This window comes from Hypomesus nipponensis, chromosome 8 (assembly GCF_054491055.1).
Source record: "Hypomesus nipponensis isolate SF chromosome 8, ASM5449105v1, whole genome shotgun sequence".
NCBI lineage: Eukaryota > Metazoa > Chordata > Actinopteri > Osmeriformes > Osmeridae > Hypomesus > Hypomesus nipponensis.
Window position 1 is genome coordinate 11,121,973 of NC_140368.1, and position 18,966 is coordinate 11,140,938.

Consider the following 18,966-nt stretch of genomic DNA (forward strand, 5'->3'; position numbering starts at 1 on the left):
GGACAGAGAGAGGGACCCTATCCATGGAGAAATGGACAAGGCAACACACTGATGCTTGATGACGTGAACTGACACCAGGAGGACTCTTGGCTCAGCAACAATAGATCTGGCACATCTGGGCTGACACTCTTAAGAGAAGTACAGCTGCCTGCTCCACACACACACACACACACATACTAAAGCCTGATTCCGGAGCATTTTGGCAAGGGAAGATCAACTGCAAACAGACTCCTGTATGCTTGATCCGTCAACGACCGCTTCCTGACTCTTGACCACGGAGCCTTCTGGAATGTGGTCCTGCTTCTGTCCCACCGAGAGGCGGTCATCCTGGACTCTCGACCGTCGACCCTGACTGGAACATGAATGTGGTTCTGTTGAGCGTGCGGTCCATATGCTTGGTCTGGGCGTTGTCTTGGCCCGTCGCCACGGTGACCGGGACCCATACCACCGGACGCAAGAAACACAAAGATGTTTACCTGGGAGAAAACAGCAAAAACAAATATGGAGGGTAAGACACACACATGCATATACATATACACAAACACACACACACCAACACACTGCAGGGCACATGCATGCACACACATACATATGCACAGGTACACACACACACACACGCCACTAAAACACTGACGTGCCACAACCTGATACCTAGTGCTGTGTAAGCGCCTGACGCCACTCGTTTGTGGGGCTCGGCTCTGCTCACCCAGACATTATGGCCTGTCTGTCGTCACGGCAATGTCTCTGTGCAGGTCTGCGGAAGTATGGATGGTTCTGTGCATGGTGTGTAATTGCTGGATGAGTGGGGCAGAGACTGATTTGTAGTGTTCACATGTGGCTTTGTGTGGGAGGAAATACCCCCTGCATGGACTTGACTTTAGCCTCCCTGCTTGTGTGTGCGGAGGGCATGTGCGTTATCAGTGATCTGGGTCTAGGACAACTAAACGGGAAAAGGGGCCAAGCCGTCTCTGTGAAACGTACTCCAGATAGCACACCTGCGCAGGTGTGTGTGTGTGTGTGTTCAATCAGTAATTACCTGTCACACACCCACCCATACTTCAGAGCAAAGCAGGGTTCATCGCTGGAAAAAAAGTTCTTTTTTCTTTCCCGTCAAACGATTGCCCCTCCTATGCCTCACCTTAAACCTGGCTAGACTAGCCAGGTGTTGTGAGGTTAGTGAGATGAAACTGTTGTTATGCACCTCTTCCTGACCTTACTCTGATATCCCCTCTGCTTCCACAGGCAGGCTATATCAGTCCTTCTTATCCCTCACACGCTCTTAGGACCGGCCCTGGAACTTTCCAACACGTTATTCAATGTGTGTGTGTGTCTGTGCGCGTGTGTGTTTTGAAGCAATGCCAAGGAGTGGTTAATGTTTCTGGGTTTGGCAGGATAAGAGGTGTAGAAACGAGAAGGGCAGATTTACAGACCACAAACTGTGTTTCTCGAATCAAACCTTACAGTTAAATCCTTATAAAACCAAGCAGTCACTCACTCCTCCCTGCCAGGGTGGCTGTGTGAAGGCCAGGGCAAGGAGAGAGGAGAACGTGACCGAGCTAGCGTAGGAGACAGGAGAGAGCAGAGAGACAGGAGAGAGCCCTCCAGTAACTCATTTGAGTCTTTTTTGCCCCAATAAACAAAGTTCATTGACGTGCCTGTGTGTGTCTGTGCGTGTATGACTGTGTGTGGGTCTGTGTGTGTGTTACTGTGTGTCTGTCCGTATTTGACTGTGTGTGAGTGTGTCTATGTGTGACTGTGTGTGTGTCTGTGTGTCTGTGTGTGTGTGTTCTCTCCTCTCAGGAGGATTGACTACAAACTGAAGAAGCAGGACAGCACCAAGTCTCTCCTCATAAAGACAGAGCAGCTTCTGAGAATCGAGGAACACGACTTTGCCATCAGACCTGGCTTCGGAAGTAAGACACATCATTTCTTTCTCTGTGTCTGTCTCCCTCTGTCCCTCTCTCTCCCTCTCTCTTTCGGCCTCTTTCTCTCGCAATCTCTGCCTCTCGCTATGCTTGATCCAAAGGTATCTAATCCAATCACTCACGCATCACTAACACCTGAAAGTCACAGGCTGTGCCGTGCTGCTGAGGAGCGCTGATGATGCACGTCGATCTGGATTCCAGCTTCGCTGGGCACTGGGTCACCGCGGCAACCACGCTCAGCCCTCCCAAACCATCACTGACCCAGATTATGTGTGTGGGAGAGTGAGAGAGAGAGAGAGGCAGAGAAGGGGGTTTCAGGGACAGTAATCTGGATTATTTTTATATTCAGGTCTGCTAGAGCAGATGGAAGAGTGGGACACACAACAGTTCAGGCCAGGATGGAGAACTGACCTTTGCACGTTTAGGACGGACACCACATCAAACACACACACACGCACACACACACATACACAAACACAAATGCACACACACGCATACACACACGTGCACACACACAACATGTGGTTCGCATCATATGGCCTTCATGGTGCGGGCTGTCTCCACCATACTGTCTGAGACACAAAAACAGCATTGTCTTCCCCACAGACACTGTGTGGCATTTCAGAGGGCTGTAATTTTATACATGAGATGACTGACAATGATCTATGTTTCTCCTGGTTAAGATAAGCCTGGCTCTGTGTGTGTGTGAGGGTATTTGTGTGTGTGTGTGCGCAGCCTACTCATGTCTGACGTCACACGCGCTAGGTTTAGGACATCTCAATCATACTCGTTCTATTTCTATGACCTATGATCTATTCATCGGCCATTATATCACTGTCCCAGTTTAATTCCAGTGTCCTGAATGTAGTCGTATATGCTGACTCAAGCTAGTTTGAGAAGACAGGCACTTGGTTTCCTACAGAGGCAGAGCTGAGAAGAATTACAGATTCAAATATATATATATATATATATATTTTTTTTTACAGATAAAAAGTGTTATTTTACCTCAAACAAACTAGTCACTGGCAACCGGTAAATTGTTGAAATCTGTAATTGACGTGTGACAAAGAGAATCTGGATGTCTGAGAGCTTTGTGGGTCTGGCTGTGGGATTAACTTCATTAAATTAAGTGTTTATAGAGCTGCATAGCTGCAAACATACACAGAGAATGAACAGGCTTTACACTCACTACAAGACCCGAGAAAGAAAACACACACACTTGCACACAATGACACACACACTTGCACACAATGACACACACACTTGCACACAATGACACACACACTTGCACACAATGACACACACACTTGCACACAATGACACACACAAGTTCAACTTCAAGTCTTTCATTGTCAGATGCACAGAACAACACAGGGTCAGACTGGGCACTGAAATTCTTAGGACAAGACAACGCAAAGCAACCTGGCATAACATAACATTTAAGTACACAGAACATAGATTACGTCTATAATAAGCTCAAATATGGTAAACCTCCTAATATACAAATAATATACAATATTCAATGCAGTATACTAAACCTCTAATACACATAGTAACCTTTACTAAACTCATAAACATATACTAACCTAACCTAAGTGAAGTACAATAGTTCATTATTGCTGATAGTGCAACCAGTAGCTGAAAGTGACAGTGTGTAAAATGACTAGTGAGACGTGCATCAATGTTCATTCAGAAGCCTGATGGCCCTTGGAAAGAAACTGTAGTCCAGTCTGCGTGTGCGAGACCAAATGCTGCTGTATTGCCTGCCAGAAGGCAACGAGCTAAAAAGACTGAAGGATGCACACCCACACATGCACACTGACACACACACACACACACACAGGCACACAACTCAGCTTCCATACAGCAGCCTCAAGTGAACCTCAACATCCCTTAAGTCTAAACAACAGCCAGAGCAACTTCTACAGGACGGCAGCTATCCAGCGACAACCAGGCAGATTTCTATCAATCTCTCTGGTCGTGCGGTATCTGTGTCACTGAGGGAGCGTGTGTGTGCAGTGTTAGCTGTCCACAGACAGCCAACCGACACAAACAGGTGGCACGGATGAAGAAGGGACAAATCAGATCTGCTGAGGGGCTGGGGGGGGGGGGGGTAGGGTGCAGTTGAATTTGTGATTACATTTTTTAGCCACCATGTCATCTTGATAAAAACGCGCGTCTGCCTGCAGTCGGTCTAGTGTGTCCCCAGGATCCCTGTGATCCCACGTGACGAGGTGACACACGGGAGGCACTGGGTGGTCACAGGGGGATGTGGCTCAGGGATGCCAGCCGGCGTTAGCTTGTTTGAAGATCTGTGGGCTGGGTTGGTTTAGACAGGTGGTCTGTGGTTTGGACGAGGAGATGGACGTGGGAGTCGTCTACGAGCACGAGAGGAGGAGGGGGGGAGGAAACCTTGAGTCTTCAGCTGCTTTGGCTCAAGTTCTGTACAAAGTGTGCAAACATCGCCATGCTAATACCGACGTACCACTGCTTTGCTAATGCATGAAAACCTCTTCTGCTTTAACACTGGGTTCTCCTCCTTCGGGGGTATCAGATGCAGCTATCCCCGTGGGCATCGACGTGCAGGTGGAGAGCATTGACAGCATCTCAGAGGTCAACATGGTACGAGGTCACTTCCTCTTACATCACTTCCTCTGACATCCCTTCCTCTGACATCACTTCCTCCTGTCTCCATCCCCCCGCAGCTCACTGTCTGTGATGTCTGTGCAGGACTTCACGATGACCCTGTACCTGCGTCACTACTGGAAAGATGAACGTCTGGCTTTTCCTTCCCAAACTAACCTGAGCCGAACGTTCGATGCTCGTCTGGTGAAGAAGATCTGGGTTCCTGACGTATTCTTCGTCCATTCCAAACGTTCCTTCATCCACGACACCACCATGGAAAACATTATGCTTCGGGTCTATCCCGATGGAAACATCCTGTACAGTGTCAGGTAACAGTGTGTGCCTGAGTGAGAGAGGAAGAGAGAGAGAGAGAGAGAGAGAGAGAGAGAGAGAGAGAGAGAGAGAGAGAGAGAGAGAGACTGAGTGAGTGAGTGAGAAAGAGATGGTGAAAAAGAGAGAGAAAAGTGACACATTTCAGATTTCCGAGAGACAGAAAGCCAGAAAGCTGACACTATCATAACACATAGCACAGTTGTATAAAGCTTCATTTCTGCAGCATGACTTTTGATGAATTCCATAATAGAGTCTTATTGGTGTTTTTTTGTTAAGGATAACTGTGACTGCTCTCTGTGCTATGGACTTCAGCAGCTTTCCTCTGGACACACAAAACTGCTCTTTAGAACTGGAGAGCTGTGAGTTTCAGACACACCACACCTCCCCACACACACACCACCTGATAATATTGATATTATACACGGATGCACTACCCACACAAGTGCATGAACAAACACACTCAAATGTGTTTACTCGACTTTCATGATAATATACAAAAACCTTTTATTTCTCCTTCCTATCTTCTCCCTGGGTCGTGTCCTCTCTCTCTCTCTTTCTCTCTCTCTCTCTCTCTCTCTCTTTCTCTCTCTCCACCCCCTCGGGCCTAGATGCCTACAATGAGAATGACCTCATGCTCTACTGGAAGAACGGCAATGACTCTCTGCGGACAGATGAGATCGTTCTCTCTCAGTTCTTCATCGAGGAGTTCAACCCCTCCAATGGCCTGGCCTTCTACAGCAGCACAGGTGTGTTTGTGAGCGTGCGCTTGTGTGTGGGTGTGTGTCTGCGTGTGCGTGCGTGGGTGTGTGTATGTGTGTCTTGCTTTGCCCAACCCCTCTCCTCCTCTCACCCTGCTCTCCTCACCCCTTCCCCTCCCAGGCTGGTACAACAGGCTGTACATCAACTTCATCCTGAGGAGGCACATCTTCTTCTTCATGCTGCAGACCTACTTCCCCACCATGCTGATGGTTGTCCTCTCCTGGGTCTCCTTCTGGATCGACAGGAGAGCTGTACCCGCCAGAGTATCACTGGGTACTGTACACCCCCCCCCACACACACACACACCATGCACACCACACACGTGCACACATGTACACGTACACGCCACACACACGCACCGTCACCACACACAAAGCACAAGTTTCCACTGAATAAGTCTGTCAGGTTTTACAATCCAATAAAAGACTTGAACTTGAACAACACATTGGAGTACTTCCTGTTTATGAAGACACACCAAACAGTCCCTTCTTCTCTGCTGCAGGAATAACCACAGTTCTGACCATGTCCACTATTATCACCGGGGTCTCCTCATCCATGCCCCAGGTCAGCTGTGTGTGTGTGTGTGTGTACATGCATATTTAGGATTTCATTTACATTATATTTTATGTGTAAGTTATGTGTTCTATTTATTATGCGTGTGTGGTGTGGATGTATTTGTGTGTGGTGTGTGTGTGTGTGTTCGTGGAGCGGATGTGTGTGTGTTTGTGACTGGTGTGTGCGTATGGTGTGTGTTTTATTAACTCCTCACTCATGTGCGTCCCACAGGTGTCATATGTGAAGGCGGTGGATATCTACCTGTGGACCAGCTTCCTGTTTGTCTTCCTGTCTGTGATTGAGTATGCTGCTGTCAACTACTGCACCACTGTGGAGGAGATGAGGAAACTGAAGAAGGGAAAGGTCAGGGGTCAAATCAAATCCAACTTTATTTATGAAGCCATTTTTACAAGCAATGTCACAGGGGATTTCAAATATACCCATAGAACTGCACCTAAACCAACCTAAACCCTTAAGGAAGACAAGTAAAAACTCCCAGGAAAACTCAAAGAGAAAAAATGTAAGAAACCTTGGGAGGAGCAATTCAGTGAGGGATCCCCTCTTAAAAGACGGTTTGTGGAGGTGCAGACCACAGGCTAAACATAGCCATGCATCAAGAGTAGAGATTAAAAATAAACATTTGCAATTGGATGTTGAAACACAGATATCCAGAGGTCCTAACCATTGCTCTGAGTTGGTGCATGTCAGTATAGACAGTGGTAGCCACAGGGGGTAAGAGGTCAGTGGTCAGGGCACATGTTTAACGAGAGATTTCATCAGAACAAAACAGTCCTTTCAGAATAATGGATTTAGATAGTCCATCAATATTCCTGACGTTTGATAGTTGAACACTGGAATGTTCTCTGAACAACAGCTCACTCCTCTGGTCAAATAAAGTCATTGCATCGAAACACTGACGAAACAAACTGACGAAACACGCACTATAAATCCAATAATCTGGATAATACTCTCAGATTGTTTCATGTCAGTTGTTTTAAGATGTTATTGTTTGCTTAGACCATGAGCGGTCAAATTGTAACAATGGTATTATCTGTGTCTGTCTCTCTGGTTTGCCCTTCAGATCCCAACAACCTACAACGCCAGCCAGGCCATGGCCTTCGATGGCTGCTTTCATGACAACGACATTGAGCTGACCCCGTTCCCAAGCCTGGGCCCGGCCTTGACCCCTAACCCCCTCGAAACCTCCACTCAGGATTCGGGGGATGCTCCGGCCACGGAAGGGACGCGTCTACGAAGACAGCGTTCTATTCGTGAAAACTTGGATTTGCTGCTTCGTCACAGCTACATGATTGACTCATACTCCCGTGTGGCTTTCCCTCTCTCCTACCTACTTTTCAACATCATTTACTGGAGCTTGTACTCCTGAGGGCGCTGTGAGCGAGTCTGTCGTCATGAAGGAGAGAGAGTGTCCACATCTTCTGGGGGAAACTATTGTAACTGACTTGTGATTCAACAGAACTGGTATTTTTACTCCTGAGGGACTGCCTTTTGTTAAATTGTTCAACTGCCTATTTAGAAAAATATTTAAGTTTCAACTAAGAGAGACAGTCTTCTATTTTGAGGATCAACTGGACACTAATGTAGCAATGCCTACTGTTGTGAGTGCTTGGTTTATACTAACAACATGATCCCCAATTGAGTATTAATATCTGTAGAATTTGAAGGCCCTGGTAAAGTTTCCCAGGTGGTTCAAATGCATTTGTCAAAAACAAATGGCTATTTAATAGTGAAGAAATTACACAAAACCATGTTTAATGTGTGTATATCACTGTGTGTAGGCCTACTTAACAACATTTATTTTGTTTGTATTTCAGTGAATAGATATTAGAATTTTTATACATTTTAGAAATATAAATTTATTATGTAGCCTAATGTTACCTAGGCTATTGCCTATTGCAACAATATGTCAAGGATATTTTTCAGTATTCGTTTGTTTTACTAATTTTGAAAATAAACATGAAGGTCTAATATTTAGCCACGGTTTAAATCAACCAATTTCGCTGTTATTCAGTTGCAATGGTGCCCATGGTTACTCCAAAGTTTTGTTTACATACATGTGGAAGCATTGCACGACAGCCCCGCTGAGGAAGCAACACACACGCACGTCGTAGCTGCTAGCTAGCTAGTCAACAAGCATCAGAGGAAAGTTGCCAGGTAAGTTTTTCTTGTTGCTGCAAGCTAATATGCGATTTCACTGTAAAAATAATATTAGACGTTAGTAGCTACAGTAATACATATTGCAAAGTGTCTCACAAGTGGTTGGGTGGTGACGTTATCTAAGTTACTATCACCAACTGGCCAACGTTTATTTTCTTTGACATTTTTAGCTAGTGCTAGGTAGACGACTAGCCCGCTAGTAGCATTGTGGCTAACGTACAGTACTGTTGCACAGTGCAACTTACACTAAATGTTTATTCCTTTATTTAACGAGTAGCTAACGTCAATAATTACTTGAAAATAACTTGCCATTCGTCTTAAACATTTTGCTACTGTATCCGCCATTTCCTCTTGCCAAATATTCTTTGATTCCCCCCAATCCCCAAACTAGTTGACTTGTTGAATTGCCATTATGTATTTCCTGTGCTCTGATCAAATTTTCTGAAAAGTGATGAGAAACGTGTACATTGTATGCTATCGTGCGGTGCGCGCCCACATAAATAGCTATCTATTCTGTATCTGTAAAATAGATCAGTAATAGTAAAGGTGACGCTACAGTACTGGGCTGTGCTGTAGTTACTACTGTATATTATTAGTCGGAATGTGTACTTTACAATTTCGATGTTTAACAGGTGGTCACTTGTCTCATACTCCGCTTACAATGACACTGACAGTTGACAGCTCATTGAGTAATCTGAGCTGTCTATCTTAATAAGGTCTTTTAAGATAGGAATTAGGAAGACTTTATTTTGACCATGTTCTGATATTACTCTTCTTCCACCTTCCACTTTGCCAGTTTCCCTGGTGAGGAGTCCCTGACAGCAGCCGATACGCCGACGTCACATGACGTCAGACCAGGAGCTAGTAAGTCCAGTAGAGCCAGAGGTGCAGCTATCTCAGGGAGCCCTGGAAACGGGACGCTACCACCTGGTACAGTACATTTATTGCCATACCTTGCTTTTACTGTTCCATAATTGTCGCAGTGCTTTGTTTGCAGCTGACGCATGACATATTTCAAGGTAGCCTACTGAAGTATCTCTAGATCCTCCAAAGGATCTTACAGCTGTTACAATTTATGTGTATTACCAGACATATGCTGTCCTAAAGGAATTCCATTGAGTGTGTTTTTTTTTTTTTCTTCGCAAGAAGACATTGGTAATCTGAGATGCAGCTGTCCTGTTTATTACCACGTCTCCAGACACACACACACGCACACACATTCTCCTCTGAACAATTAACTATTTCCTCTGTTGGCCAGTGGGTGTTGTAGCCATCGAGTCACAGTGAAAGAATGTTACAGTGGACTGAGGCAGAGAGGGGAAGTGAACGGGAAAAAAAACGAAACATAGGAAGGTTTGAACAAGAATGACAGTGGTGTTTGTTTGGCCCTGTGCTACAGAGAAGACTACTCCTAGCTAAAAACTACACACGAGGGTAAACTAAAGGGTACATTCCTCAAATACGCACACACCACCTACAAGTGCACACACACACACCCACACCCACGCACACCCAAGTGGTCCAGATATTTCCTTTGAGTGGCAGGGCCATGTGGACTGTTTCACATGTGCTATTCTGAGCACGGTCGGGTAGGGGGGGAACTCAGAGAGATGAGAGAGGGGATAGTGTGGTGGAGTCGGGGGTATTTTCTCTTTCTCTGCGAGGCGTGCGAGTGAGAGCAGCAGGTTGCGTTCGTCCCGTAGGTTCGACTGCTGCGGGGGTTTGCTGTTTTAGTGCCTTTCTGGCCCGAAGATGGGGTGCTGTTTTAGCAAGGAGCTAAGCCATGGCAGGCTGAGCGAGAGGACCAGTCTACTACAGACCTCCATCCCTGATGGCCTGGCTGTGAGACACCAGGACAGACGGCACGCCGCCTCAGCGGTTCAGCGCGTCTGTGCGATGGCCGAGGAAACTCGCCTTGCCGCTCGGTCGGCTCAACCGAAGCCTCCAGAAGAGGGGGGAGAGAAGGCGTCGACGGGTCGGGAAGACGTGCCGACAGGCCCCGCGGTGAAGACCGGCAGCGACGGCAGCACGCGAAGCAAAGGGGGTCTCAAACCGGAGCACACGCACGAGGAGGGGTCTATTATTACCGCCTCCGGCACAGACACGCTTCAAGGCACACGCGGGAGCGCATGCGTGCCGTACACACTCGCTGCCAAGGCCCTGGACAGCTGTGAGACTGCTCCCTACATGGACAAGCCATGCGAGAGCCCGGTGAAACAAAGGATAGCAGCAAATGCCACGCTGAGGGCTACCTGGTTCAGCCAGCCAGCCACAGTCTATGACCAGGGGGGCCCAGGGGGCTGGAGGTCAGCCGCAGGGAGGACACCCGCTAACGGCTGCCTAGGTGATAGCAGCGCTGTTGCGGTGTCCGGTGGCCTGGTCCTGCCAGTTCAACTGTGTGAGGGAGGTCAGCGGGATTCCCTCAGAGCCCAGCTGGAGGAGGAGGAGGAGGAAGAGTGCGTCATCATGGCAGCGCTAGGCAAGGGTTTCAGAGCCAGGGCCCAGAGCTTCTACAGCCTCTGTTCCATAGACGCAGATGACCTTGACCCTGACCCGTCAGGCACAGCTGAAGCCGAAACAGGTGTGCTGCCCCCCACGACCCTGCCCACAGCCTCTGACCAACTACAGGAAGAGGAATCCACAGCCTTTGACCAATCAAATGAAGTGGAATCTGTATTCACTCTCAAATCACATTCAACGGAATCCACAACCTTTGATCAACCACACGCCACGGAATCTACGACCACTGTCCAGTCCCTCACGACGGAACACACGGCCTCTGTTGGAGCGGACACACCAGAACCTAAAACCTCGGCGGAGCCTCCCCAGATAACCTCCTCAGACCCCCTCCCGGACCTCCTCCCTCCTTCCAGCAGCTGGAGGAGCTGTGAGGACCCTAGACCCTCTTCTCCGGGCAGCCCCGCTACCCCTGAGGACGCGTCCCGGCTTTCCCCGGCCGTGGATGAGTCCACCCCTGATATACTCGGGGCGTCTCACCAGGAAGCACATGCAGGGGAGGAGGCTGCTCCCGTGGAGGAGGACGTGGTGATGGACCTGGAAGGCGTCGTCTTCACGCCCTCTGAGACAGGAGTGGAAACCAGACAGGAGGTCGAAGACTCTGAAAAGGACGAGAGCGTTCGTGCGGGAGCTTCCAGCTGTGCTGCGTTAGACTGCCTTCCCTTTCAATCTGCCGCTACAGAGGAGCAGCTAACCCCAGACATTCCCCCCTCCTGCATGGAAGCTCAAATCCTCGGCCCTAGCCCCAGCCCAAGCCCCAGCCCCAGCCCCGTTCCTAACAACCCTAGCCCAAACCCCAGTCCCAGGACAGTGGATCAAGCCTTGGGTGGAGAGGGTTTGGAGGGGATGGGGGACCAGGGAGGCTGTCAGGTTGTCCATGGGAGCGTACGCATTGAAGGAGGTAGTGGAGAAACTGAAGAGGAGCACGCGGCTCTCGTCAACACAGGGCCGACAGTCACAGGTGGATCCTCAATCCACACCATATCTGTATGGTCACCAACAGAGTTCCCTTACTGCTCGTTCACGACAGATATGGCGCCAGTTAAGGCGGAACAGCTGCCACCTGACCATGACACAGCAATATCAGACCAATCAGATATGAGCTTGACTCAATGTGAAACGACCGTCGATATTAGAACTGAACCGGATGAACAACAAACACAGGTCGACCAGCGAGTAGATCGCTGGGATCTCAAACCAGATGTTCGGGTTATGGAGCCTGTTGACAAGGACGGGACCTCTTTGAGCGAGCCCGTCCAGGAAGAGGTTGCTAGTCTGGAGGAGGTTTTGCATCAGTCTGATGATGCAGAAGAAGAACCAGAAGCGAATCTGCTACAGAAGCTTGAAGAGAGGTCCGACACTGAGACAGGTTCCCTCGGTGGAGACGGTGTGAGGAGCATACCTTTCTCACCAGAGAGCGTCCATCTTCTCCACGCCAGTGAAGATGTAGAGCGTGGCTCTCCAGACCCTGGTACCGGGGACGTACTTACGGTCAACGAAGGAGCACCATATGAAAACAATGTTGAGATTGTCGACGCACAAAGCACAGGTTCAAACCCTGACGAGAATATGGAGCGAGATCACACCGTAGTTGAAGAAACTTCCCTTGTTATGAGCTTGGGCTCCCTCTCGGAAGGTTCTGAGGTTAGCGATAGATCTCTCTTTTACAACAGCGTGTGCGAAACCCAAGGATCTCTCGAGGCTGCCACCACATTGAGTGACCACGGCGATTGCATCTATGCTGAGGGTAACCTGGGCAGTGGAGACATGGGTTACCATGGGGACAGTGCATCGGTGGGGTCGTGTCCGATATCGGAGGTGCTGGAGGTGGATCCTGATCAGGTCGATGTCTTTGCCTCCACACCTTCCTATCAGATCCACTTCCTGGATCAAAGACCGCTTCCTGTTGCCAATGAAACAGCTGTTGGGGTTGGAGGTCAAGGCGACCATGGGGAGGGGGGAATGAGAGAGATGGTGTTGGAGCTACTGGGTGAGGAAGGACAGTCTTCTCTCTCTGGCCTTTACCCCAACCCCTGGCCAAGGCTGGATGAGGGCTGTGGAGCATGGGCCCAGACTCTGTCTGAGACCACGCCCAGCCAGGGTGAGAGCGAGGTGGGTAGTCATGCAGAGCAGCTGCCTGCCTGTGCTCCAGAGCTCCAGAGCTCCATGGCTCTGCTGGGAGTGTACCCCTACAACACCCTGCTACCCCAGGGGTCGTGTTTGTGGGGCTGGAGCCCAGAGTACGCACAGCCTGTGAGTAAGTGTGTGTGTGTGTGTGAGAAGTAGAGAGAGAGAGAGAGACTAGTAGTTGTTCAATAGTGGTCTGCTGGAGACGAGAGTAACTGAGTGTCCCAAACCTTTGTGGGACGTGAGTGTTGGACAGCTGTACCATGTGATGAAGGGAGACACTCTGGAGTAACTGTTTTAGAGCATGTGTCAGGACCTCTGACATTGGCACATTAGCAAACAGTTAGCCTAGCTAGCACCAACATATCAATACTGATGTATAAAAACAGTACTATGCTGCTGCTTAAAGTCAGGACTTTTGAGTCTGACGCCAGTGTGGTTTTGTGTTTGCCTTTGAATGTGTGTATGTGCACGCGCGTGTGTGTGTGTGCATGACCGTGTGTGTGGACGTTTCACTGCAGGATTCCACCACGGTCTCAGCACTCAATCCCAATGCACAGGTATGGGCCAATCACACGGCTAGCCTGGACGTCTGTAGCCCCGCCTTCACGGAGGCTGTCCACTCATGGCTGGATGTCCCAAGTGACCTCGCCAGCCAAGAGGGTACGTGTTGGTGGTTTGGGTTCTCCTTTTATGTTATATATAGATATAAAATCTCCCATACACCTAACTTGTTGCCTCAGGTGCCATGAAATCAGAACTTCCATGTTGTGATGATGTGGTCTCAACTTTGATATGTGATCCATCTAGTTTCTGACCAGGCTTTTCCACAGTAGTAATTTCTGCTCTGTGATTGGTCCACAGGGTATGAGCCAGAGTACGACCTAGAAAACGTAGGCATGGCTTGGACGGAACCCAGCATTCTAGAGTGTCCCGACATCTCCCAGGACCCGCCTCCCACAGGTGCCACGCTGCTACAAAGCTGTTTTTATAACTGACAAAACTTCAGCAACGAAAGTCTTATTTGTGTTGTCACTTCCCCTTCCAGTAGGGCTGAGGGAGCAGCTGAGCGCCACCCTGACTTCCTGTCTGTCCAGGTACACCTAGACTATTCTAAACCCTGCGCCGTTGTGCCAACCAGCAGGCTCCTTTCTGATTGGCTGCTGTGTCCGTAGGGAGAACCTAGCCAGCGACCTGTACCTGGTCTCTCAGATGGATGGCGACCAGTATGTTCCCATAGCAACCCTGGCCAATTTGGAACACATCAAGAAGCTCAGCACAGACGTGGAACTGATCTCAGACATCCTCAAGTGTGAGTGGTGTGTGTGTGTGTGTGTGTGTGTGTGTGTGTGTGTGTGTGTGAGGTTGTGCGCTGTATGGGATGATCCAGGCATGTTTGATGGTTTGATCTTGATAGCTCCTGTCTTCTGACCTTCGTGCAGCTCTGCCATTGGTCCAGGTAGCGGAGTGCGGCCAGAAGGTCAGGCCCAATCAGAGTCGTTGTATTGTCATCCTCCGAGAGGTTCCCGAAGACACGCCCCTAGAGGCAAGAACACACTATCTGCTTCCTGTCTCATTTCCTTCCTGTCTCATTTCTTTCTCGTTTCTCACTTCCTGTACGGCTTCCTACATTTCAAATTCCTGTGTTGTGGTCCTCTGCCCAGAGTGATGAGGTTTCTAAAGGCTGTGTGTGTGTGTGTGTAGGAGGTGCAGGCTCTGTTCCAGGGGGACAACGTTCCCAGGTTCCAGAGCTGTGAGACATCCACCAACGACAACTGGTTCATCACCTTCCCAACAGAAGCTGATGCCCAAAAGGTGACCCAGACAGAAAGACAGACAGACAGGGCTGATGGAGTCATGCAGCCAGTCAGGTTTATCTATAACCGTGTGTGTGTGTGTGTGTGTGTGTGTGTGTGTGTGTGTGTGTGTGTGTGTGTGTGTGTGTGTGTGTTCAGGCTTACCAGTACCTGCGAGAGGAGGTGAAGGTGTTTAAAGGGAAGCCTATAAGGGTGAGTGCATCCTCACTCACAGAACACTCTCTGGAACCTGGACCCATTCTCTCTGTGCAAAGAGAACTGTTTGAATTGACACATTCCAGAGAGATATTTAGAGGTCCAAGAGCACATTGTGGGCTTACACCCCATATAAAGTGCCACCCTAAGGATTGCTTATTGGATTGAGTGACTTGAGTGTTTTCTGATTGGTTCTCTCCAGGCAAGGATCAAGGCCAAGTCCATGGCCGTCACGTCCTTTGCTCCCAAAAATGGCTTCAGGCCGAGCCCCCTGGACCCGGTCACCAATCAGCAAGCCTACGGCCCTTACTATGCGCCGCCCACCTTCCAGCAGCCTCTCCCACAGCTTTACGACCTGACCAATGAGGCATGGGGTGCCATGACCACATACCCGGACCCTGCGATGGTGAGAGCATGAAGCAGAGAGTCTTGAAACAGAAACCCCACCAGTTTCCTCCAAGTATGAGTCGACCGATTGCTGTTGTTATTTTGCAGGTGGCCCATTTCCCAGGGTTCCTCAATGGCTATCCATCGAGTCAGCCAGGCTTCAAACCGTCCAACAGACACAGGTACTGACCCACTCTCTCCGGGTCACACGCATGCGCTGGTTGCAGCGCCGTTCAGTTATGCTGACGTCTATGGTCTGTTTGTTATGCTGAAGTCGAGGGTCACGGCGAAGGTCCGGAGACGGAGGTCGCAGCCCCCTGGCCGACTCCTCCTTCCACTCGGAGCGCGGACCAATGGGACGAGGCTCGGGCCCGCCCAGGCAAGGACGCCCTCGCTTCCCAGGCAGCGGCCGACGGGACAGCAGGGAGTGCAGGGAGGAGCCCAGCAGAGGAGACTCCTCCCCCAGCGCAGACCGAGGGAGGTAAGCACCTTCAGCCTGGCCGTCTTTCACCCTCACACCCAGCCAGATACGGTCACCTCGGCCCAGTCCAGGCCTGTCTGTGTGTGTATGTTCCCTGGCCACGGGCCAGCTCATTAAAGGTCTCTCTCTTCCGAAGGCGAGGGGCCTACGGCGGCAGGAGGAGGAGAGAAGATAAGACAGCTGTAAGTATCGACTGTATTTGAGTCGGCGCCACACGATTCATGTATGCGTAATGGGAATGGTCAAAGCGCTAACGTGTGTGCCCGTGCGGATGTGTATGCGGCGTTTGCGCGCGTGTTTGTGTGTGTGTAGAGAGCTCCAACCCAGTCAGAGTCGCGTTCCTCGACCCCCGGTCTAGAGCTGGGGCCCACCAGCTTCCCCCCCCTCCCTCCTGCCACAGCTGTCAGCACGGTGGCCTTCACGCCTAGCGCCAACGACAAGGTAGAGAGAACCACACACACACACACATACACACTGAAGCAGGCACCTTGTATGTGACTGCAAACACTGTGACCACACACAGTGTGTTAGGAGGTTGCCGTGTGTGGGTGTGTTCCAAGGTACTGCCTCTAACGGCAGCTGTGTGTGCGTGTGTGTGTTGCAGGGTGTGTCCACCAGCAGACCGGGGTCTGAGACCAGCTGGGGGTCTCAGAACGGCACAGCTCCGCCCCTGGAGACCCCCCTCCCACCGGACCCACCCAACATGTGAGTCTGGTAGCATTTAGGTGCTGAGGCCACACATCTTACACACTGTCCATCCATCCAGCCATCCATCCATCCATATATCCAACTACCCAACCTGGCCATCCAGCCATCCATCCATCTATCCTGCATCCACCCTTCCACACATCCATCCATCCAGTCCTCCTGTGTCTTTTTGCTGTGTCTGACATGGCGAGTTACTGTAGAGGTCGTCACGGCTGGTCTAACTCTCCTGGCTAGTGTTGGACTTTCCTGTGGTCAGCCATGTTTGTTACTGTCTGCCAGGAAGCAGAAGGAGACTGTGGAGAATGCAGTCATGACCACAGCTCCTCCGACCGTGAAGGAAGCTCCTCTGGAGAATGGACCAGCCACGGTGAGAAGTCAATGTTTCATAACCTTCAAACTTCCAGGACAGAACATGGTCATATAGAATGGGGAAATCTCAATAGTCTGCATTTTTTTACACTTGGGATTATACTACAGAGTTAATAGTATGCTATACTGTTGAAAGTATACTAAATTGTTGATGAACCTCCTAGTGTGCTAGACAGATGAAGCATGCTACTCATCAACTATGTGTTCTGATTGGCCAGGAATCCAAGAAGCTAAGCTACGCTGAGATCTGCCAGAGGGCACAAGCCAATAAGAAGCTCCCATCTACTGACCACACCTCCTCAGGGGCGGAGCCTGTCCCAGCATATCCAGCCCAGCACTCTGATCCTGCCCAGTTGCCACGGTGACCACTAAGCGGGAGGAGGGATAAAAAAAAGTTTCTCGGCACCTTTCAACCGCTTGTTGGTTTGGGTCAGGGTAGGGTTTACTGTCAGGACACTGGGCTAGGTTAGTTTAAGGGTTAAAGGTCATGTTACGGGTTGAAGCAGTGAGGTTGGTATCTGGGTTTGTTGATGGGGTGTCCAGGTTTGTCCTGTGGGTCTCGACTGTTTTGTTGAAATGAAAGTTATACACGTGCAAGCTTTTGATTGCTAAAAATTGACACCACTAGTTAGTAAAAGGTTTGGGTGAGGTTATAGGTCATGCTCAAGATATGAAGAGATTGACCTCTATTTTTATTTATAAGGAATTCTTTTTCCCCGGTCTGTTGACTGTGGGGAGTCTGAGTTCTGCGGTTTAGAGGCCAGGGACTTATAACCACCAAAAATGAAGAAGCCAAACAAATCTGAGCCCTGGAGAGGAAGTTGGAAAAATCCTGTAAAGTTGAATTGATTTAGTTATTTAATGTCCAGGTTTAGTTTGAAGGGTTTCTGGAGTCGGCTCCTGGTTTCTGTTGACTGCTGTGCTGGGTCTGGTGTTTCTCCTGTACAGAGTGTTCTGTGCTGACTGGATTTGAGACTACCCTGTGTGTATTCCATTATACCCGGCCTCGTTCAGGTCTGGGCCCAGGTCGAGCTGGCCTAATGCTGCTTGTCTGGCCTCACCAACTGTTATTTTTTGAACAGGAACCAAAGGTTTAAATGAACGCATGGGTCACATATTGCAAAATTGTGCCGCACACACCACCACGCTGTTTGTCACAGTCATTGCGGAGTCTGTACAGCGGAATGCTAGCTCTAAACGCTGGAACACAGCTTGGCCAATGCTTTAGCATCCTATTCTTGTGGAACAGTTAAGACCAGTGCGGATGGCAATGCTCAGATTTTAACTGTAGATAGGATCAGATGTGGAGGCAGGTCAGAGCCCTGGACTGGAATAGTTCCTCTCATCCCTGGAATCTGTTGAACTTTATCGAGACTCCCAAGTGCCAAAAATGACCACAATCACTGTATAATATGAACCCTTTTTTCTTTTCCTGCATGATTTTAGGACTTTAATTTATTCCGTAATTTTTTTATGTTAGACAGAGTGACTCTCGTTTGTGTTGTTGATTTGGGGAGGAGCTACACTCTGATTGGGTGAGAGTGTGAGGTCACAACCTGCATTCTGTAGGGCAAAAGTCCTGCTGGCTTGTTTACTTCCTGGTTCTGACTTTGAATGTTGCCAACTGGTGATGCTATTGGACAGGTACTACTGACTTCCACACCTGGTGCAGTTTGACTGTAGATCTGTCGATCTGTTCAGCAAGCAGGAGAGAAGCCCATGGAGGTGTGTTTACTGGGTTAAGGGGTTGAGTTTGAGTATGGGGGGGGGGGGGGGGGGCGGGGAGTTCTCTAGGGAAAGGTGTATGTAGGCCTGAAACATTGTTTGATTGATATAGTTTAAGAGCTTGAATTTGATTTATATTTTGAGGGTGGGGTGGGTGGGTGGGTGGTTTATCGAAGGGAGAGTCCGTTTTTTTCCGTTCACTTTATCTGAGTTATACATTCATTTTGTAAACGTGGGTAGTTACCGAATAAGAATGAAAGGCACA

General features: G+C 49.3%; 2 protein-coding genes across 3 annotated transcripts; both read left to right on the forward strand.

Moving 5' to 3' along the window:
- The first annotated feature begins 359 nt into the window (after positions 1-359).
- On the forward strand, positions 360-9,200 carry LOC146275147 (gamma-aminobutyric acid receptor subunit rho-3-like). The gene is made up of 12 exons (XM_084703193.1): positions 360-508; positions 1,801-1,913; positions 4,480-4,547; positions 4,656-4,879; positions 5,160-5,242; positions 5,492-5,629; positions 5,763-5,915; positions 6,145-6,206; positions 6,429-6,560; positions 7,279-7,816; positions 8,282-8,372; positions 9,172-9,200. Exons 1-10 carry the CDS (start codon positions 360-362, stop codon positions 7,582-7,584), a joined length of 1,428 nt encoding a protein of 475 aa, XP_084559319.1. The 3' UTR covers positions 7,585-7,816; positions 8,282-8,372; positions 9,172-9,200.
- Positions 9,201-9,993: 793 nt separating this feature from the next.
- On the forward strand, positions 9,994-18,760 carry LOC146275148 (uncharacterized). 2 transcript variants are annotated; one of them, XM_084703190.1, is made up of 16 exons: positions 9,994-13,145; positions 13,580-13,682; positions 13,884-13,982; positions 14,068-14,116; positions 14,195-14,331; positions 14,462-14,565; positions 14,724-14,834; positions 14,975-15,028; positions 15,234-15,437; positions 15,527-15,600; positions 15,693-15,899; positions 16,036-16,081; positions 16,212-16,340; positions 16,504-16,604; positions 16,887-16,974; positions 17,195-18,760. In XM_084703190.1, the coding sequence occupies exons 1-16, from the start codon at positions 10,128-10,130 to the stop codon at positions 17,339-17,341; spliced, it is 4,671 nt and encodes a 1,556-aa protein (XP_084559316.1). In that variant the 5' UTR covers positions 9,994-10,127; the 3' UTR covers positions 17,342-18,760. The 2 variants fall into 2 exon arrangements, with proteins under 2 accessions (XP_084559316.1, XP_084559315.1); XM_084703189.1 differs by having other exon boundaries at positions 9,995-13,145; positions 13,541-13,682.
- The last annotated feature ends 206 nt before the right edge of the window (positions 18,761-18,966 follow it).